Source organism: Phaeoacremonium minimum (assembly GCF_000392275.1).
Source record: "Phaeoacremonium minimum UCRPA7 unplaced genomic scaffold PA7_03_scaffold_369, whole genome shotgun sequence".
Classification (NCBI taxonomy): Eukaryota; Fungi; Ascomycota; class Sordariomycetes; order Togniniales; family Togniniaceae; genus Phaeoacremonium; species Phaeoacremonium minimum.
The window spans coordinates 38,980-61,232 of record NW_006921273.1 but is presented as its reverse complement, the minus strand read 5'-3'; the positions used below and the strand labels follow the sequence as shown (position 1 = coordinate 61,232).

At 53.5% G+C, this 22,253-nt stretch overlaps 4 protein-coding genes across 4 annotated transcripts; 2 read left to right on the top strand and 2 right to left on the bottom strand.

Annotated features, from left to right (window-relative positions):
• Positions 1–230: 230 nt before the first annotated feature.
• UCRPA7_4794 (putative diacylglycerol o-acyltransferase 2b protein) lies at positions 231–1,985 on the top strand (the record flags this gene model as incomplete). Its single annotated transcript, XM_007917339.1, has 1 exon — positions 231–1,985. The coding sequence occupies one exon, from the start codon at positions 231–233 to the stop codon at positions 1,983–1,985; it is 1,755 nt and encodes a 584-aa protein (XP_007915530.1).
• A 1,540-nt stretch (positions 1,986–3,525) lies between these two features.
• Positions 3,526–5,451, top strand: UCRPA7_4793 (putative acetylcholinesterase precursor protein; the record flags this gene model as incomplete). Its single annotated transcript, XM_007917341.1, has 4 exons — positions 3,526–3,536; positions 3,987–4,087; positions 4,139–4,768; positions 4,829–5,451. 4 exons carry the CDS (start codon positions 3,526–3,528, stop codon positions 5,449–5,451), a joined length of 1,365 nt encoding a protein of 454 aa, XP_007915532.1.
• Positions 5,452–5,628: 177 nt separating this feature from the next.
• UCRPA7_4792 (putative atp-binding endoribonuclease protein) lies at positions 5,629–8,196 on the bottom strand (the record flags this gene model as incomplete). The annotated part of the gene is made up of 1 exon (XM_007917340.1): positions 5,629–8,196. The coding sequence occupies one exon, from the start codon at positions 8,194–8,196 to the stop codon at positions 5,629–5,631; it is 2,568 nt and encodes an 855-aa protein (XP_007915531.1).
• Positions 8,197–11,357: 3,161 nt separating this feature from the next.
• UCRPA7_4791 (putative cutinase g-box binding protein) lies at positions 11,358–13,482 on the bottom strand (the record flags this gene model as incomplete). Its single annotated transcript, XM_007917345.1, has 2 exons — positions 11,358–12,613; positions 12,954–13,482. The coding sequence occupies 2 exons, from the start codon at positions 13,480–13,482 to the stop codon at positions 11,358–11,360; spliced, it is 1,785 nt and encodes a 594-aa protein (XP_007915536.1).
• Positions 13,483–22,253: the final 8,771 nt, after the last annotated feature.

Sequence of the window (22,253 nt, the reverse complement as noted above, 5' to 3'; positions counted from 1 at the left end):
TGACGAAATTCCCTGGCAGGCGCGTCCCGTATCAAAGAAAGGTGCAGCAAGCGACAGCAACTACCACCATCGAAAGCTTTCCCGTGGAGTACTACGCGAAGACTACCAGCAAATTTCCCCCGTGCTATCTTTGTCATCTACCATTCCTGGACTATAGTGCCTACATTCCAATCGAAGCTTCGTCTGATTAGAGTGCCACGCGGTGCTTGGCAGCCGGTCAAGCTGCAACCATGGAGGCAGGTGGCGACGCAGGTGAGATACCCAGCTTCACGCAACGAGAGATCGATCGCAACCAAGCGCCCGGCAACGAAAACGAAAGCACCGTGCATGGCGGCGATTCACACGCGGAGGATACGGAGCGGCTTTCTTCCATGCCGTTGTCCGAATCATCCGCGCCGCCGCGCAGCAAGAACTCAGTGCGCCGGCAGCGTAGGGCATCGCGGAGATCTCGGCATGCGCTCAGGCAGGAAGTGCTGGAGAGTGTTGACACCAATGTTTTAGCTACAGCGAAGGAGGCCATTGGTGCCCCTGATCTCGACCACTCTACATACGCCGAGGCCGTGAAGGAGGGTTCGCTAGACACGACGGCCGACGGCGCCGATGACGGGACGAAGGGAGGTGACCCGGCTCCTCAGACTTTGGACAAAGCGCAAACGAACGGCTCAGCGAAAGTGGCGACGGAGCACAGCAACAAGTCCGGCAAGATCGACTCTGACATGCCTGACACGGGAGCTACTTACGCGGATGTGGTGAAAGATGGTGTAAAAGATTCAGAGAAGACAAATGGCCATACTAAGAAATCACCGGCGGAGGGCGGAGAGCAAAGGAAAACAGATAGCCCCAATGGTACTTCCCGCGAAAAGACTGGGGGCTTTAAGAACGACTATCCTGAGCTTAAGGACGACCTTGCTGTCCACGAAGAAGAGTATGAGCGGATGAGAGATCGCATTGCCGCCGCACAAGTGGCTGGCATCAGGTTTGCGCCCCTGAAAGTCCCTCTCAAGCGCAGGATGCAGACGCTGGCTGTCTTGTTTCACTCTCTGTGTATGGGCACGACGGTGTCGATTTTCTTCTTTCTCTGCGCCTTGCCATTTCTATGGCCGATCATAATCATCTACCTTATTACCATCCTATTCGCGACAGATGCGACGGATGGCCGACTTCGCCGGCGGAATGAATGGTTTCGTCGCTGTGCTATATGGAAGTACTTCGCTGAATACTTCCCGGCCAAGCTGCACAAGACACATGATCTGCCGCCTACGCGGAAATACATCTTTGGCTACCATCCTCATGGCATCATCTCCCATGGAGCATGGGTTGCTTTTGCCTCGGAGGCACTCGGCTTCGCTGAGAAGTTTCCTGGTATCACCAACAGTCTTTTGACTCTCGACTCAAATTTCCGGACGCCTATCTACAGGGAGTATGTTTTCTCGATGGGATGTCTGTCTGTAAGCAAGGAGTCTATCACGAATACCTTGACAAAGGGCGGACCCAACGGTGAGGGCATGGGCCGTGCCGTGACTATTGTCATTGGAGGTGCAAGAGAGTCGCTCGAGGCTCAACCGGGCAGGATGAAGCTGATCCTTAAGGAGCGCAAGGGCTTCATAAAGCTCGCCATTCGAACAGGCGCCGATCTTGTGCCTGTGGTTGCCTTTGGTGAGAACGAGCTGTACGACCAACTGCAGCCGCACCAGCACCCTTATCTGCACAAGATTCAGCGGCACTTCCTAAAGGTGTGGAAGTTCACAGTGCCGTTGCTACATGGTCGCGGCATATTCAACTACGACGTTGGACTGATGCCCTACCGCCGACCGATGAATATTGTGGTCGGCAAGCCTATCATGGTGGCTCAAAACGCGAACCCGGACGTCGACGAGGTTGACCGTTTGCATGACCTGTACACGGAAGAGGTTCAGAAGATCTGGGACCGTTACAAGGACGAGTTTGCCAAGCACCGAAGGGAGGAACTACAGATCCTGGAGTAGTGGCATCATACTGTACACGACCAACACTAAAATTGTAATACTATATGACTTAGGCTACTGGGGATACTGTTATGGATGTGCCGGGTGCATTTTCAGGTATAGTCTTATCATGAAGGCGGGTTTGCACGCGGCTGGCTTCTCACACCGGGTGAGACAGCCCAAGACCGGCGTTTCTAGCATAGTTGATCCTATTTTTGTGAAGAAATGAGAAGCCTCTCCAGCCAGGAGTTCTTTGCGAATTTACTCGTTTTGTCTGTTTTGCTCGAGGCTCCTGAGGCTCCAAGCCCAACCCCATGTTATTTACCAGGAAACTTTCTTTGCGAAATTCCCCAAGATATATCTACACGACCACAATATACATGATAAGGGTACGCAATGCAATCAAAGAGCACGATCAGAGGTTTATCTCTCGGGCCCCATCAGTTTGCTGGGTTTAGTGGAGCTGAAGAGCAGTTGTTGGACGGGCTGTCGGCGAGGCGCATGGGGATCTACAGCGCACATCGCTGATCCGCCAACTCCTACCGATCCTAATGATTCGGTCGGATCGCATCGAACACGAGGCAATGGGCACACAGCCCGGGCAACGGTCTACTCTATGTTGTCTTCCTCACTGTTGCAGCCCGCTCTACACAACACCTATACGTAGCCTGAACTAGCGCCAACCCGGTTGTCATTGGCTGTCGTAGCCGCAAATTCCAGTCGGGCGCAAAACAAGTGACACATTCCGCCTTTTTCCTCACATGATTAACTTTCACACAGGATCTCTGATGTCACAGCAGAGCCGATTGTCCCAATCCGGGGGCACTTGACAGGTGTGTTTTTGGGTGGACCTGCGCCAACGAACAACAAGCACAGGCGCAAGCAACCAAGTGGGAACCCGACGCTCCCGGCGTTTTCTCTCTCTGCTGCCTTATCCACCACCACATGATTGCGCTGGGAGGCCGGTTTGTTGTTAGCCTGGAAAGATGGCATCATTGAAGCTGATTTACATATATTCCCTGTTTGGGCAGTGTCCTCCGACACCTAAAAGCTTAGTCGGACTACTGCAAGTGCTACATGTCGATGCTACGTTTTGTGTTTGGTCCCTTGAAATGATCAAACAATTTCTTTATTTCGACTCTAATTGATTCACGATCTGAATTGCAAAGACCTGTTTGGGTAGCTCTTTGAAGTAACACGAGGCTCTTCACCGTAACCTTTTTGACGATGTGAGCGGTCCCGTTTGACATCAGGCCACCACGATACTGATACAAGCGCAACAGAAAGCACTATTCCTATCTCTAACGTCACTTCACTCGCCTGGAAGGTGTTGATGCAAATGGGCTTCCGATGACCGGCTTACAAAGTCCGGCATCCGACTCCACGACGGATGTCGAGCACGGGGCAGTTTCGGCTCCCAAAGCCTCCGTCGTGGAGCCGCCTCCGTCAAAGCTGCATGCTTGGTGGGCCAAGTGGTATGCGGGCGTTCTGTTCGGAGCAGCTCTCACCATTGTTTTCCTCGCGGTGGTGATTGTGATCGTTGTTGTTTCCGACCCAGTCAATGATACTACGGTATGTGAATGCATCCTTTTCGTTTGGGAGATCTCTCCGTCTCTATGGTGCTTGGGCTTGGTATCGAGCAGGTAGCTGTCACTTTCATTACGACTCTACCTCGCTCGGCCTTATGAGACTCGCCTGGGAAACCCTTATGTTGTTTAGAAACCTTTCACCATTTTTACTAACTCTATTATTTGCTAGAATCCTCATGTCAAGTTAGACTACACGACATATGTTGGCAGGGAGGTCTCAGACAACATCGACCGCTATGCTGGCATACGTTATGCTGCGGCACCCGTGGGTGATCTTAGATGGAGAGCACCACAGGATCCGCCCAAGTCTGACGGCAGGCAGCTGGTAGATGAGGTACATAACCCTTGCTGAGGGAGGACACCTCCGCTGTGCAGAAGTTAATGTGATTCAGTACGAACCTATATGCATGGCCATAGACACACCGTATCCCAGCTCTGGGCACGACGAAGATTGCCTGTTTATGAATATCTGGACGCCATCGAATGCGACTGCCGCATCGAAATTACCCGTGTGGCTGTTCATTCAGGGCGGAGGTGAGCCTGCGTCCGTGCTTGATATAAATCGACTCTAACCCATTCTCACAGGCTATGTCAGCCTTTCAAATCCGAACTGGGACGGAGCGGAGGTAGTCAAGAATTCTGGCTACAACATGGTGTTTGTGGAGTTCAACTACCGTGTTGGCCTTTGGGGATTTCTGGCGAGCGAGAAGGTTCGGGACGATGGCGACTTGAACGTCGGCCTACTTGATCAGCGAGCCGCTATGAAGTGGGTGCAGAAGTACATCTCTCACTTCGGCGGCGACCCGGATCACGTCGTTATTCACGGCGCTTCTGCCGGTGCCGGCTCGGTGGCACTGCACCTTACGGCCTACGGCGGCCGCAATGACAGCCTTTTCGCTGGGGGCATGGCCGAGTCCGTGTTCTTCCCTCAGCAGCCGTATCTTGCAGATCTGGAGTGGCAGTTTGACAGAGTCGCTGAAGTAGTCGGGTGCAGTAATGAGACTGATCAGATGAGCTGCCTTCGCGGCAAAGACACCGCCACACTGCAGGCGGCTAATGCCGCCTCGGGGTTCCCAGGACGGGTAGAGTCTGCATCGCCGCTGTTCTACTGGACGCCGTGCATAGACGGCGATCTCATTGAAGACATACCGTACTCGATGTTCGAAAGGGGTGATTTTATCAAGGTGCCGATCCTATTTGGCAATGACAACGACGGTAAGCCCCTTTCCAGATGTCTCACCTCCCTCCTGAAATAGAAACTGACATCCCTCGTAGAAGGCTCAATATTCGCAGCAAACGCCGCGACAAAATATGCCATGGTCAACTTTTTGCAAAACAATTATCCCCTTCTCCGGTCAAACGACACAGCCGCAATCCTGTCAAACTATCCACAGATGGAGGCCCTCCCCGGCCACAGCGCCTGGTATCCATCCGCCGCCCTAGCCTACGGCGAAGCAACGTTCATCTGCCCGACAGTGAACATCCTCGACGCATACGCCGCGCACTGGGACACGGACGACACGCCTCCGCTTTGGTCGTACCGCTTCAACGCCGCGGACCAGATGTACGTGCAGCAGGGGCTCGGGGTGCCGCACCTGTCGGACGCGGCGGCCGTCTTCGGCCCGGACAACATCGGCGGCAACGCCCCGCCGGGCTACTACACGTACAACGCCGACATCGTGCCGGTCATGCAGGCGTACTGGCTGAGCTTCATCCAGACGCTCGACCCGAACCCGAAGCGCAACGCCACCGCGCCGGTGTGGGAGGCGTGGGGCACGAACCGGAGCCGCATCCTCTTCGAGACGGGCAACACGAGGATGGAGGACACGCCGGCGGCCCAGGTGCAGAGGTGCGAGTTCTGGGAGGGCTTGAAGGATGTGATGCTGCAGAAGAGATGATGGCGGCGTTTTGTGCTGGAGCATTGCATTTGATTTGACAATGGCGCAAGGGATGGATTGGAGTATTGGAGTTTTAAGGTCATCCATTTACATCATGGTGATAGGGGGGGTATCATTGGTATAGATTTCTAGATATGTATATGGATGCTAGACAACAAGGCGCGAAGCCACATTGGTTTATTCGTCGAAATCGAAGACATCTCGAAACAGTGCCACTAGTCCTAGATTGCGTCCGCGAGCATCGCGAATTGAGAAACATGGCACAATTGGAACGCCCTTGCTGACAATTTGTTTCTGTGCCTGGCTTTGTGTGAATGCCCATGTTGGGACGTATACCTGATAAGGAGAGATATTTCCCGAAGACTCCAAGGAGGAAATCTTCACAGAGTTGGAGAGTTCTTGCACCAACACTTCATGAGCCTCCTCTAGCATATCAGACAGTGGACGTATGTCGGTGTAGAGGGACTCGTCGATCAACTCGACTGATAGGGCAGTCTGCACGATAGGACCACCACCAGCCACGTCTAGAGTACATCGTTGTATATTCCACCTGTATGACGATAGCGCGCCTAGTCGGACACTGTTGTAGACGTGAATACTTGACGCGCTCAGGCGGCTATATCCGACATGGGCCTGCCACTCAACGCCGGCCTGGCGAGGAAGCTCTTCGACCTCGGCGGCAAAGAAGAACGGCGTTGCTCGTGTGCCCTCTGCTTGAGTAGATCCTTCAATGACAGACCAGTCTGGCAATTGAGGAGCGGACTCGGCCTGGCCGTCACCACTGCCAAAATACATGTATTCCGGGTTGTACTTTCTATCCCACAGATCTGGGCCGGAGGCCATGTCGTCCTCCTCCTCTTCGGAAATCTGTGAGGTGGGATGAGAAGCTTCCCAGGCCCGTCCTGCCAGCTGAGCTTTCTCTTTGACAGGCAGGTCTGAGTCGCTACCTCGCGGGAAGTAAGCTACGGCACTGCTCCACCACTGCACGCCCATCTCGAGACCTATGCGCCAGAGATGCTGCAAGGAGAGGACAACTTGCATCCTGAAGGCATCAGGACCACGTGGGAGTTCCATCGTGGCTGGTATGAGAGGAATCTGGCCAGCTATATTGACAAGTTGCACGTTAGACGACTCTGGCTGTCGAGCCCCTGACTTCAGTAGACTGCTCGCAGGCACTGTGATGGCCTGGCTATAGGGCCCGATATTTGCGGGAGCCCAGTAAGATCGGGACTGAACATGAAGGCCCTTTCGATCACCAGTCTTCAGGGCTGTGTGGACTAGGGCGTATATGATTATGTTGCATCCCGACGGCAGCAACTCGCCACATGAGATGGTTACTCTTGACGGAGGGTTTGGTTCTGTAAAAGGGGCGCTATAGATCTTATTGACCGTAGGGAAGTCGGACATGTTACGAAGGATGATAACAGTGCTGATGATAGAGGAGGGTGATAAAGAATGGGAGCGTAGACGACTCTGAAGCATGTCCATCAGGGAGGCTGCCTCTACCTCAATCGAAGATAACTCGCTCTTGTCATGAGACACAAAGCTCCATTGAACGAGCGTCTCAGCGTCCCTGTGTACGGACGGCCTACTTCTGCCAGCCAAATCTGAGGACACTCCACTTGGCAGCTCAGAACTCTGAAGTCCTTCAAGGACCATGCTGAATCTCTCGTCGAGCATTTCCGGAATTCTCACATTTTCATTGTCCGTAGTCGCATCTGGAGTAGGTATTGGCTTCTCTAGTACCTGTGCCTTCCGGACTCTCACCCAGGCAGTGCCGCCTCCCTCCCTGACGATGCTCCTGTGGTCGTCCTGGATCACGATCTGCTTGCTGAACAGCCTCCTCGGGCCATTCACGACGAGCGTCTCGAACTCGCCGCCCTCGCCCAGCACGGCGCCCTTCTCGCTCGTGCCGAACCGGCCCATCGCACGCTTCAGGCGCGCCACGGCCGCCGGAGACGAGACGCTCGCCCACAGGAACGACTCGTCCAGCCCGCCGCTCGCGACCTTGACGATGCGCGCGTCCAGGCCAGCGGCGGCCATGTCGACGAGCAGCTGGGCGTCGTCGCCGGAGGGGTTGGGCAGTACGGGAAACTTCCACAGGTAGGCCAGGGGTGTGAGGCCGAGACGGAGGGCGACAGACTCGACCCGCGTGCGCTGGTAGGTGCTCAGGATGGCGCCGGCGCTGACGGCGTTGGCCTCTGGATGCTGGGCCATAACGTGCCGGAGCAGAGGAACCATGGACTCCGTCTCGTCCTGGGCAGTGGCCGCCTCCTCACCGGGAGCATAGTCGCGGGCACTCTGCACTGCGCCGCCCAGGATAGGCTGCCGGTAGAGGGGGATGCCGGTGGCAGCAGCATAAAGGGGGATGACCGCGTGCCCGACGGTCTGGTACATGAAGCTGTTCGAGTCCTCCTCGTCCTCGTCCTCATCGTCATCCACAACCTCGCCATCAGCGTCACCAGCTTGGCGTGGTTGTCGAGCCGGAGCAATCTCAACTACCCCTGTCGACGGCGGCCGTACACCGGTGGCGGCGGCGGTGCCGACATTGCTGCTGCTGGAGCCATCTTCTGCGCTCGGACGTGCTCGTTCCTCGTGCTCCCGTCTTGCCGGATGCAGATTAGCGAGGGCGACGACGCGGTGGCCCTGGGCCTGACAGTGAAGCAGGCTGAAGAAGCTGTCCTTGCCGCCGGAGACGAGGGCGATCACGTTCAGGCCACTGGTGGTGGTGCTGTCGGACGCCATGTCCGTGGGCCTGTCTGTGCCTGGCAGCCAAGGTTGTGCCTGTCAGTCTTGCCTGCCGACGGGGGGGAGATGACGGAGTGAGACAGATCGGCCAGGGGTGCTGATGTCTCTCTCTGTCTCTCTCCCCAAAAGAGAGAGCCAGCGAGCCGTAATAGGCAATGGGCAAAGGCGGCGTGAGGGTGGCACTCCTCCTCGGGCGCCTGGTGGGAGGGGAGGAGTTGGCCCACAAAGACAAGACACGGGTCGTTATCAGTTGTGGAGGAGGCCGTAGAGGTATGGAGTCTAGTAGAATGAGTGAGTCGGGCGGGTGTCAGTGAGAGAGTTTGAGGCTGGCTAGTGGGGTGCGCCCCCATTCATCGCTAAAGATTGTCAACCTCCACTTTGCTTTTTCCCTTCGCTCCTTCCCTCTGGGAGGAAACCACACACAACGTTGTGGACTACGATAGATACAGAACTGGCGGCTTCCCTGTCACCAAGGCGCCTTTAGTTCACCAGTCAATAAGTTAATTGGGTATTTAGTGTAGTTCATTAGTTACTTAGTACAGCACTAGACTAGCACGCAAGTCGATCCCATAACGCTCGGGGACCCTTTTTCTTCTCTTCCTTCCTTCCATCACCTTGGTTTGGAGCCGGTTTCTATTGCAGTGTCTCAGACTCTACAGTCTTCAGTCTTCCAACAGCAGAAAAGCGCAACTGCCGACGAAGCTATGGATTTCTGTGACAGATTGATGATTTGGATGGACAGCTAGCCCGAGATAGGCTCTCCAATTTTCGCTAGTTCGTCTTTCAGTTGCAGAGAGAAGAGGAGACGAGAAAAACTTTCACTGCGCTCAGACTCACGGCCATTGCTGCAGATGAATGATGATGGTAAGGTAAGGTAATTGCCAGTCCACCCGGGTGCGCACAGCGACAGGTCCCGAGATTTGGGGCCAGCCTGCAGACCCTCGCTCCTCGCACCCACGTCGCCCAGGCTCGCCAGGACCCAGGGACCTCAGGCCCAGGGGTGGGAAAACCCCAAGGAAACCCGACCCAAGTCCGCCACGACGGGACAGACACTAAAATGGAGATCGACAGGCATACATGGAGTATATGCACTAGGAGCTACGGTGTAAATGCAGCTCCCTCAATGTGGGAATAGCCCGCAATTGGGCTCAAAAGTCAAAGCACGCCTTCCTGGAAATGACGCTGATATGCCATTCGAGAGAGGCACACCACACATGCATCTCCACGCCGCTAGCAGCTATGGGGGGATTCTACTCTAGATATGCAGCAGGCGGACTAGCTTCAGGTACCGGTGGGGAGCAGAGCTCCTCAGAAGAGAGGTGGAGATTGGCCGAAGGCCTGTCGTCGAAGAAAGAGAAGACGATGGAACGGGGTATCGCCGAGCTAACTATCTGTCTGTCGGGTCTGACCAGCCACCCATCCACCCACCCACTCACATACGGAACGTGTCTGTCGCCGAGACTTGCTATGCAGTAGAGGCAGAAGGCACATGGAGAATGCCGTTGAAGACTGGGGCTAACGGGAACGACTACCATTATCTATGACCTGTAGCCAGATGGCGCGAGAACCGCCAATGCAGGTCTAAACAGTATCAATCAGTCTAGAGGATGGGGCTGAACATGGAAGTACCCTTCGTCCAGAGGTACATACATTGCCATTGCCATTGCCACTGCCATCCCCCGTTGATCTTCGTCTGTGATAACAGCCGGCGGCCCAGCTCTGCCTCCGGCGCTTGTTGGTTTTGTGTACTCGTAGGAGCAAGTGGGCTACGATGAGATAGCTGTCGTGCGGCCTCCACCCGCCATGGTGGTGCCTGCATCGCCGACATGTCACAGTGTAGATAGTCGGGTAGGGGTCGGAGACTTGCCAGTGTGTGTGACTCTGGGAGACGATTTGGCGAGCGGGTCGGAGGATTGACTGGCCATTGCTGGGTCGCCTGGCTTGTATGTAGTATTGCACAAGAGACTCGGCATGATCCAGAGGTCACAGGTTCCAAGTCCTAGTGGCTGCCATTGTGGTAGCCGTTCCATTGTGTCTAACGATTTGTACGAGACTTCAGAGGAAGGTAGTCACAGATAACAGATAACTGAGTTTGCCAAGTTTGAAAAAAAAAGACACATACATGCACGAGCAGATGCAAAAGATAAGGGAAGCATCAAGTTTTGGCAGCTTGGTAAAAAGTCTTTTGTTTGTTCAATTCGTTCCGAAAAAGCGTTTGATATTCTGACTGTACATGATTTTTGCGTTCGCCCGAGAAGGAGTTTTCTGGCTGTTGCATCTTTCTTTTCTGAGATAGTGGCCTGCACACACCCCATCCTATCGGATCGATCGAAGAGAGCATCTGCGATACGAGAACAGAGGAAGAAGCGAGAAAGGAAATAGTGAAGAAGAAGGATAAGAGATAAACACAAGAGGCATTCCAGTCTGTGTATGTAGTAGATGCGAGGTGGTGGAGACCTCACCGTGCCTTGCGGCCTTGGCGATGACTCTCCAACCCACCCACCACACACAACTGTATTCCTCAAATTGGGAATAGTTTTCTGGATTCCTGAGCGATGACGGCCGGACCTGCTTCCGCATGCTGTACAGATTACAACGAGCGTAAAGAACTGCAAAAGCCGCCAAAAAAGGGCAAAAAGGGGGTTTGTAAAAGGCCACTCTCCTCTCCTCCACATCATGATCTGTCTTGTGATAACAATGACTCCTAACACGCCACACCCTCCAAAAGACTTCCAATTTTGCCCTTGGCCTTTACCTCCCCCCATGCGGTTTTGAAGATGTGAAAAATCATCATGCAGTCTTGACAACGGGAACGCAACATAGGTGAATAATCTTTGGGAAAGGTTGTTGATACAGGAAGGGCAAGATGTAAATGCAGCACAGAAACAGGCTTGCAGCAACTTTTGGTATGATATGATCCTCGCGGGTGAAAAAGCTGTGTAATACCGCCGTCGTCATATAGCAGCCTGTGCCGGGAGAGATGATCCTTTTTAGACCCTAGGTGGATTGGCTTGGTCCGCATAAAACGGTAGCGGGGTGGGCCGGAGAGAAGAAGTTGTGTCATCAATGGTCGTGTCGGGCATTCAGTGTTGAGCAGAGTCGCCCACTGATAGTAGAAGAGTCTAAAAAGCAAAAAGAGAAGTAAAGAGCGAGAGGTCTTACTCAGCTCGCTTTCGCTTCTTCTTTCCGTGAGTGTCGCTGACGCCTTCCTCAGAAGACAGTTCGCTTGCACTCCCCGGAATCTCTGCGGCGACCTGGAAAAGGACCTTGCCAAATGTGTGGTACTCCTCACCACTAGCGGCAGCCGCTGCATGTGCATACATGTTAGGATGGCCATAGCTAGCAGCGGCGACAGCATCGACATCATCAATGAGGTTCATGACAATAGCGCCGGAGCCGTGGGTTCGGGCGTGCTGAGAGAGGTTGTCAGAGCGGGAAAACTTCTTGCCGCACTCCTGGCACTCAAAGGGCTTGTCCTGAGTGTGGAGGGAGCGGTAGTGCCTCTTCAGGTGCTCTTGTCGGCGGAAGCGACGGTTGCAGAGCTCGCAGACGAAGGTCTTTGACGGATCCTCAGTCAGTGACTGCTTGCGGCCACGGCGGTTGGCAGGTGCTGGGACGGGGTTCGAGTCGCCATTCTCAGCGCCCGATGAGCCATCGTCCGAGTTGTTGTCAGCATTACCATTGTCCTGGTTGCTTGGGGTCTGCTGCTCCGAGCTGCCAGAGTTGTCTGCGGCGACATTCATCTTGGGAGCAGCTGTGGCTGTGGTCTCCTGAGTCTTCTTGGCTCGCTTGTCGCGGTGGCAGTCACTCTCAGATGCGGAATCAGGAGGACTGGGCATGCAGCAACGATCGAAGGACTCGCTAGCGTCGAAATCCTCAAAGTCCTCGTCGCAAACGAAGCTCTCGTGGCCGAGGGAGATGGCGTCCGAGCTGGCGCGCGACCTAGAGGGCTGAGCGGCAGGAGACGAGGCACCTAGGTTGACAAGGCCGTTGACGAAGTCGTCGTCGGACTCGAGGTCAGAGAAATCGTCAAAGGACGGCAGGCTGTGCGGGTTGAAGTCAAAAGATGACGTGGTGGAGCTGTGCTGCTGGGAGTTGGCAGGGGCGGCCTGGGTCTTGAAGGCGTCACCCCTGAAGACAAACTTGTGCTCCTCGTCGTCACCAGGGCACAGGGTGGGGAGGGCAGCGTACTCGGGAGCCTGAGCGGGTGCGAGGGTCGAGTTGACAGTGCCGACGGTGAGGTTGCGCGGGTCGCAGAAGTCAACGTCGTGCTCCGAGGCGACAGAGCGTGCGTAGGGGGAGGGAGAGGGTGAGAGTGAAGGGCAGGAGGCTGTGGAAAGGAGCTCGCTAGCGTTGCTGGTGTTAAGCGAGACGAGCTTGCCTGGTTGTGCGGCAGCCTGAGACTGGAGGTACACTGCAGAGTCGGAAAGCTTTGGGTTAGCCCAGCCCCCTCAAAAAGGAAAAAAAAGCAACTGTATTTCTAGAACCTCCAACGCTGCACCGCCCCGCAAAAACTCTAGGCCCGGTGAAACGGCCAGCAAGTAAAGTCAATCCAGCTGAGACTGGACTCAAGTCGATGCAATTAAATCCCACCATCAAACATTGTCGAAAAGCAAGACAACACTGCTCATGTGATGGCTGCGGCTTTGTGATGGATACACATACACACAAGAACAGACCCCATTGCCATGGCAGGAGTGAAAATCACAGCAGTTGTGCGAGAGGCAGGCATAAGTAAATAAATAATGACTCACCAGGCGTCATGGGGGGTGATGCACAGCTGGACCAGTCCAACACAGGGAACTGCTCGGGTTGCTGCGACTGGAGTTCCTTCTTGATAGCGCCTTGGAAGCCATCCAGTCCCGAGAACATGGGGTTCATGGGAGTCGCCAGAACGTCGTAGCTGCCAGGGCTGCTGATGGCACTGCCAGACGAAGACAGCGGTGGCGTGGACGGGTAGTGCATGCCATCGGCGTCGCAAATCTCCGTCTCCAGCATGATCGTGGGTCTGTGGTGCGGCTGAGGCTGGGGAGAAGCGCGAGGCGTCAGCTGCGAGGGCACACTGGTCATTGCCTTGGGCTGGTACATGGGCGGCTGCGAGCAAGACGAGCTCGGTCTAGAGTAGATGGGCGTTGAAGGAAGCACCGGCACGACTGGGAACACTTGCATCTGCTGGTGCAGGTGAGGCGTGAAGTGGCCGTGTTGTCGGTTCTCTGGGTTGGGATCTGGGCTGTAGTAAAAAAAGGCCGGAGCCATAGTCTGGGATGCCATCATGGGTTCCATCTTGCTGTGTAAGTCGAGACTAGTCAGCCGGCTTGCTCCTTGCCGATACTGGCAACGTCTTCCAGGGAATTGGCACCAACCAGACTTGAAGTGTGATCTTTGAATTCGGATTTGGTTGATTGCTGTTGATTTATAAATTACGTATATTGTCGAGTGGTACTATACAAGTTCCTGTGTGTGAGAAAGTCGAGGCGGGTTGGCCTAAAGATGGTGTGTTCGGTTCGTTCTTGTTGTAAGGAATGGACAGAGCAGTCTTGATCAATAGATGCAAAGACTGTCTAGTAGCTGTGGGATGCTCGAGGAATAGTGTTGTACATGGGACTCGTCTGAAGATGCGTTCTTTTCTTCTGGTCTACCGTGGAAGATGTTGCATATGGAGCGTGGACGACGACAAGATAGAAGAGGGTCGGGGTCTCTGTCAGACAGTGTTATACTAAAGAAGGGAAGGAATGGACTCCAAAGCTCGAGGCCGCCAAAAAGAAAGAAGAACCGATATGTAAATGAAGAAGAATCAACAGTCCAAGTCGACCGATCTGCCGATCATGAGGTGAGAGGAGAACGAGCGTGGTGGAAGGGGACCCTGAGAGGATAAGTAGAAAAGCGTAGGGTTCTCTCTCTGTCCCCAAGAGATCAGCGCCATAGAGATAAAAGTCGTGGATGGCGTGGTGGCCGATAGGCACTGAGGTGTGGGCACCACCACCACCACCATGGGCCATAGGCCATGGGCCATGGACCAACCCACCATGCTTGTCTCACTTGAGCTGACAAGGGCTCGATGTACCAGGAAGAGTGGCCGTCGAGACGGCGTCGAACGCCCAACCCCTGTCTGCATCCATGTCTGGGGCAAGACGGAAACATCAGACGGGTGTGGTGGGCTGGGTGGGAGGATGGCGCAGCACTAGCCCGATTCTAATTCTGGAGACCAGCAGAAGCAGCACCAAGCACCAGAGACGCCGGAGGTACCGCAGAGCGATGGGTACATCTGCGTCCACTTGAGCCCAGCATCATCGTCCATGCCGGTGGAGCAACACGCCAGCACCAAGCAGGAGGAGTACAGGAACTAGTCAACTAACACATGCACCCATACGACACCTTGCAAAGTCCCAGTCCCAGTCCCTGGAAGGGCCTCCACCCGGGACACCTCCATCAAAGGTACCAGAGCAGCCAGTGAGCCAGCCTGCCGACAGATCAGGACGGACAGATCGCAGAAGAGGGCCATCCTGAGTGCTCCGTACTGTCATTAGTTGCCTCTTTGCTGCAGCCTGCAGAACGTTTGGACCTGGCTGGGGTGGACGGCCCTTTGGGGACAGGTGAGCCATGCGTGATGCACACTTCAGCTAGTTATTTTTTTCTTCTCATAAAATACCAAAAATGTGGTAGGGCCGGATGCATATCTCTTGCTCTTCTGGTCATAGACTGGCCAGCAGCTCTGTGTTGTGGAGTTGCGTTATCGTATTGCATGTGGTCATTGTGCAGAGTGAGGTGACAACGAGAACGAGTTGCCAACTTTGATACGAGGGACTTCGTGGAGCTCTCTTCCTTGTACGTACATGTCGTTCGTAATCTTGGATGAAAGCTACACAATACGGTACACTCGCTCGCCTGCCCACCCACCCGCCACTGTTCTTTCTGTTCCCTAGAGCCCATGGTCGACTTGTGAAATGTGCAAGCGCACACACATACACACACACACACACACACACGCACATAGTTCTTTTTATCTTGTCGGTCGGTGTCTAGGCAGAAACGGCTGTAGAGATGGTGGTGCATGCATAAAGCCGAGCGTATCGAGGGCGGTTGATGTGATAGGGCAGGACTCAGAAGAACCGCCGACCACACAATTTGCACAAAGCACCTTTCGCCATAGCACTTGACTATGAAGCGCTGTGCCGGCCTGCAACCTGGCACAACCATTCGCTGCTGTTCTCTGGTCACACCCACCAGGGCCTCCCGTCACCAACCAGTAGATTGTAGCACGCTCACCCTCGCCGGTAATGCAGGTACGAAACGCCGCCACCGATTGACCTTTCACAGGCGTTGCGCCGGTCGTGCTGATCAGTGATGGCACCCAACGCTCGATTTTTGCCCACACATGCATTAGATGTTTGCTCACCAGAGCTAGCACACAAGACCGCCGAGGTATATTCAGGATGATCATGCACGCGCAGGTGGCGCCAGAAGGCATCGATCTTCAGGCACTTGCCGCGACAGACCCGAGACGGCAAGCCTCATAGGCCCCATTCTCTTTTCCAATCGACACACTGTAGCGTAGCAGTGGGACGTGATGTTTGAAACATATCAATGGCGGTAGGAAAAACTCCCATAGCATTGAACATGATGACGGGGATCGCCCCCAGCAGCCTATCATGCCATAATCGAAGTCAACCAGGGAGGGAGAGCCACAGTTACCCAGGTATAGAATAATCCGGATACCTTCTAAGAATAATTCGAAGCAACTGCACTGTAAATTGCCCTGTGTTGGCTGCAGAGACAGGATAATTTTTGTTCACACATAGATTGTGTTCCAAATTGTGAACGTAACCCTGGCCCAATATTTTGCGTGCCACAACCTCTACACGACCCCCGAAAAAGGAAGACAGGTTGCAGAAATAGAAAAGAAACACTCCCTCAAAGGAGCACATTCAACCGCTTCGTCCATGCAGCAGTAGGAATGCAATTGGACATTCAAAGGACTAAGAATACGCCTTTCTTACCGTCCCCTGCGGTATGCGGGGATTGAGCAAAGCATGGATCGACTTGTTATCACTGGGTCATATCTGGCTTCGCAAGCACGATTACAGCGCCAGGTGTCTTAGGCACCGCCGGAGGTTGATGCCAAAGGGCAGGATTCGTAACCACGCCGTAGATACGGCGCAGCACAGTGGCCTTATCAACGACAGTTTGGATCCGCGTCTCGCCCGTAGTATGGCAAACTGTGTCGTTTGGCGGATTCTCTCCGGTGGCTGCACCAAGAGGTGCTGGGCTGCGCTGGCTGAGGCCTCTTTCCCGCGCTGCTAGTCGACACTTGTGCAGAAACAACGAAACACAAAAGGACAGTAGTCGAGCGACTGTGACGAGATGCGGCCATTCAGAGGCCAAGCACGACGTCTGGACACTGCGGGGGCAAGATCTAACGGACGAGTCGGGACGGCCAGTGACCCGAGAAGAGCCCCTCTAAGATGCAAGCACTTAAACCACACCGCGCCGTCGCACCAGTAGGAAGACGCCGTCGTCGCTGGTGCGTGACGGGGTTCCCTCAGGCGTCGCGCTTTGGCCATCCAGGCACTCATCGGCATCGCATACGCGCCGCTCGCTCGTAGTACACAGCCTTGGTGACGAGCTGCTCTTGACGCCGTTCCCTTTGGCAAAAGCGATACGCGTTACCTCTGCTTGCAGCTCGTTCGATCAAAGTTGAGTCAGTTGATGCCATGATTGTCAGCCCTAGGAAGTCAGCAAGAGCGGAGTGTTTCAGATCGCCCTTTGCTGGGTGAGTCTAGCTCCGCCTAGAGAGTCTCGCGGATCGTCTCTCGCATCCACCCACGGCAATTCATGGATTCCCTTGCGTGTCGAGTCTCTCCGCAGAAGCTAGTAGTGAGACCTCTTGCCACTCGGAAGAGGCGCCTAAGGAGCTCAGAAGAAAGCAGCAGCAGCGATGACGCCTTTACACGCTCGGGAAGTTGTAATCTGATCGGTCATACACAGTGAGTCGCGATATAACAGAAAGAATGTGAAGCATGTGGAGAATTCTATAGAGTCCACTCAGCATGGCGACAAAATACTGAGGCCCGAACCAACTTGCTCAGACGCCAGGTTGGTGTGGTAAAAACTTTTCGCTGTAAACAATGCTTTTTGCCGGAGATCGCACCTTCTCTTTTCACCACTGCTCCGTTGCCAAAGGCATGAACGATATATGCACGCCAGTAGCTTCTTTACGTGATATCACAAATTGTGAGTCTATCTACCCAGGCAGGTACACAATTTGGCTATGTCGTCACGAAATTCATCACGCGAGTTGGACGAAACATGCTCAATCGACATCTCCGCTATAAACCCTCAGCTACACCCAGCTACATCGGTGAGAACCGTCATCGATGATGGTTCTCATCAGAATATTGAGCCTGTCTGTCCTTTCACGACTGATCAGCAATTCCTCGGAATCTCAATCTAAGGGATTGAAAGTGTGCAACGACAGTCGAAACAACCCTGGGTTCTTTAGTTGCTCATTGGAAAATGGTATGACGCCACTCGGTCACTCCAAAGACTGTACTATGGATTTCTACAAGTGTAGTGGTCGCTCTGAGAAGTCAGCATGTGATCTGTCACCGAATCAAGATCCTACAGTGTTCTTAGATGCTGAAAGTCTTTTCGACCATCTCTCAGCCCCGCAAAAGCCTCGCAGACTGCATCTTATTGTTACCCAACCACATTTCTTATACGCCATTTCCGCTTCTACCGACCGTTTCATCACCCAAAGTGCAGTCACATATCACTGAAAGGTACTAGACACCATATTGGCCGGCTGTTGATCAATATCGTGCACTCCTCTGATCAGGATTTCCGGCTCGATACACGTCATTGGGTAATATAAGAGATGGCTGCAAAACTCAAGATCCCGCTCTTCCACGAGAGTGCTTAAGTTCTGCAGTTCAGACAATCAACTCGACGCACAACCGTCAAACTACGAGTTGGCCCATCACTTTCACCTCCAGGCTGATGGTACAGGGCTCCGAACTTCCTACAGGTCACAGGTCAATGAGGAAAGAAATCGCACTACATTAGCAAGTCCCCTTATTTGACATGCACCTAGTCAACCTGAGACGGATGGATTTGCATAAGAGGGTATGATTGCATTAAAGATATTGGAGCCACTCTTGACTTTTCCCGAAACGGGCTAAAGTGAGGTCGATGTGCTGCGCCATTATCGACCATGTAATTTTATTCAAGCGCACTACTTGTTCATTGGCCTGTATGGAAGTGGACGGACGACGCTCGGTTTCCTCTTGGATGCACGCAGCATTAACTTGCATAATCTCGCACAAGATGCTCTGTCTTTCAATTTTCTGCATAGTGTGCTTCAGAGCCGGTGGAGAATCCCAATCAGGAAGCTTGTCAGCACTGCGCTCTGACATGGGAACGAGCGACTTGGTCGTGGAAGCATTCCGACATGTTGGATGCACCTCTTGGCCCCCATCAAACCCTGGCCGCCAGTCTCTTGTAATTTTCATGCAACCCAGCATGGTAACAATGGGACTGACCGGCCAAACGGTCGCATGTACCCAAGCTAAGAGGTACTTCCGACGGCAACCAAAGTGGTACGACACTCTTTGGTACCTTGCAGTCAATCTACTGTGGTCCACACCTGCAGGCACCATGCAGGTACGGGATTTTTTCTATTGCTCAAAAAGTCGAAACTGTTGCTCATTGCGTATTTTACACTGCGTGGCTCGAGAAGTTATCGGTGGCTTACAAGCGCTTCGATTGCTGTCCCTTCACATGGTCCCTTAACGTGCTGAGAGCGAGCAGTGCTAGATCTGGCTCATATTCGATCATCTTCAAGCTCCGCCAGCCCCGTTAGAAAAGTGCTAAAGAACCGGCCACAGCGCAAATGATTTCTCAACTCCATCTGCCGTTATCTCGGGCATTGGCAGTGTCCACAGTAGTGGACCCCAACTAGGGACATTCACTCAGACTACATTGGATACATGCAACAGGGCACCCGAGGGAGGCAAAAGGTGGCTTGCATTTAACAAGGCTCCTGCGATGTCGCGGAACCGGCCCAGGCTCGCTGGCCCGGGACTCACGGTACAGACCAGCAAGCCTTACCACAAGGTGACTGGCTTGGCGTCTCTGACCGCGGTACCCAACGAGCAAAACGGACATGGTTCAATCATGGGCTAGCATGGAACCCTTCACTCCGCTTTCCCTCTTCCGGAGACTATCTACGCCTTTCTCGAGCATCAGTGGATTGGACAAGGATACTCCCAAAGGTGACAGGTGTGAATCCCATGGATTCTGGCCTCTACGAGTTCGCCACCATGGACTCGGGTCACGCAACATGGTAGTCGCTCGGGGAATGAGAATAGCGATTTCCAGCACGTTGGATCGGCTTAACCAGAAGTAGAATGCCATTCATCGAGTTCAAACGAGCCGAGAGGATCAGCTTGCCGACATGAGCAGAAAGATTCTCCTCTGGGTCTACACTGAGAAGCCCACCATGAGGTGATCAGGCGGCGCTACCCTTCATGCCACTCAGAATTGACCAATGTATTAACCTGATGGACTTCCGCCGGCCGTTCATACAAATGATGCATGGGGTCAAGTCAATACCATTTAACGCCAATGGCACTATTTGGATCGTCATCACGAACACCACTTTCGTGGTATCCAGATCCACCTCACATGCACGATGTCTGATGTCGTTTTTCACAGTCAGGACAAAGTATGAGAATGGAGCAATTGTGAGATTGTGGCAAAGCTTTTCAATGCAAGAGACATGCGCTAAGGTGTTCAACTCGGCGACATGCTATACTGAACCTGGCTGTCTTGTTTGATCCTCCATAATTACCAGGGAAGGAGAATTTTTGAGGGCTGGTTCTGACTGGGTAGAGGGCTGCTGAACCTGGTACGGACCGTTGTCTAACGGGCCGCGGATAGGTACCCGTGGTGGTCCCAACCAAGACTGATAAGGACGGAAAGCAGGGCCTAAACGGGTGAAGATGCCCGTAGCAGATTGATGCCCCAGATTCGCATAGCGGCGCATGTCTGAACCAGGGCCCTCGCCTCAAATTTCAAGCATCGGGCCAAACTTTTAGATATGAGCCAGGGTACGAACGAATTCTTTTGACGTGATTCTGGAACTACGAAGTCGCTAGGCACCCTGCAGTCTCTGGCTGTTCCCGACCCTCACTCTCGCACTCTCGGAATCCTTAGCATGATGAACAACCCTGCAACTGCAGGTCGCAGGTTTCCCCAACGGCGTCTTCGGGTCAGAAACGAGGCCTCGTTAAACACTCGACTGGGATTTGGGGGCGAAACAACTCTGTCTCATGCCAACACTTGTAGGAGGGTTGTGAGGGAACTTTGCAGACTACAGAGCAATATCGAAATCGGGCCTTTGAGCTAAGCTCTATGAATCCAAGGCCGCCCTCCGCAGGAATCTCCGTCCCCGCAGCCGGCTGACCGAAGTAGCGTTCTGTGCAGTATGTTACCTAACAATATCAGGTCAAAGTCTCTACTTAGTAGCGTAGAGGCATCAATACGTCAGGGACAAGGTGTCCACCTCATGGGAACTTCGCCGTCTGTGCGATATGGGTATCTTACCGAGCCTACGAACAAAACCCCAAACTATCAAGGGACCTGTTCCACGAGGGCTTGACAAAGTCTTCACGGGTCGCAAGTTACCGACGCAATAGTCTCGGACACTGTCGCTCGCACGTGGGGTTCACCGCACATGGCGTTTTCGGGGGGCATATTCCAGACGTCTTGGTCAGAGAGTAAAGTGTCGCTTAATGCCTAACATGTCATTGCTCCGTCCGAAAGCTACCACTTGCGCAGGTACACTAAAGTGATCAGCGAATGGGCGTTTCCCCGGGCCTAGTTGGACCCGCCTTCCAGTTCTCGAAGGTTTCAGGGGAGAACTAGACAGGTACCATCTTCATTAGAGGGCTCCATTTTTCACGCATGATACCAATTCCTCTAACCTATTCCAATTCCCCTCCGTGGCATCAACGTGCTATTGCAAAGTTTGGGTTCGGTACCTCGATCTCGATCGGACCGAAGGAATTCACTCATTGGAAACACCACACAGACATGATACAAGCTTGGACTAAGCCAGTAGAGTACGCATGTAGAAGGTGAGCTGGGACGTTGCACAGAAGTTGTGATTCTCAAGAGCCGCTTACAACTACTACGTCTGTGAGCAAAAAGCCTTAGGCCGGAGCACAAAGTCTCTACATGCTATCATGTCGTAGAGGTACTTGGGTGTTCAAGAGACCTTACTCTTCACATGTTTGTCAGTTGCGATCAAACGGTTTGTCCGGGGTCAAACTTATCATCATCATCATCCAAGAGATCTCCGGCTGATCTTTACGTAATTAGTCTAACATGATTTTAAACAGCGTTTTGTCTGTTCAACGGCCACCACACCAAGGCAGCTGCTCCCGTGACGTTACAGCTTCCACGTAACCACCTATAAGTTCCACAGAGAGAGATCTACTGAAATTTGCAGTCATTAAATCGCTATCTCGGCGTCCCCATGAAGTGGCCAGCATGATGGTGACCTCTGATAAGACATTCGTGGGGTGGAAATTAGCGATGGAAACGCCATGCATTCTATAGACCTTCTGGAAAGAATCTTAGTGCGGAGCGGCCAGTCACTGTTAGATACCGCACACCTGGGAGAATGACGGAATGTCTCAGTCATGCTGTTGCCTTTTATGCATCTCTGACCTGTCTCGAGCACGCAGATACGCCTCCATGCCAGAGGCTGGCTGTTATTTCTTGCTAGAGGACAAATCCGCCTCAGATCAGGTCACGAAAGCCAGGAAGCTCGGCGCATCGCGATGCGATCTGCTACGGACTTACGAGTCACTCTCCTTTCTTTTTCGCGAGAAATTTGCAACTGGTGGCTTCGATCAGAGACCATGCCGCGTGCCGGCAGCTAACGAGTGCTCGTTGCTTTTCCCGTTCAGAGACTTTTGACGTTCGGCCAACACCAGTGTCATCTTGGCAATAACAGCTGTACACCTCCGCCGGGGTAATATTTGTTAATT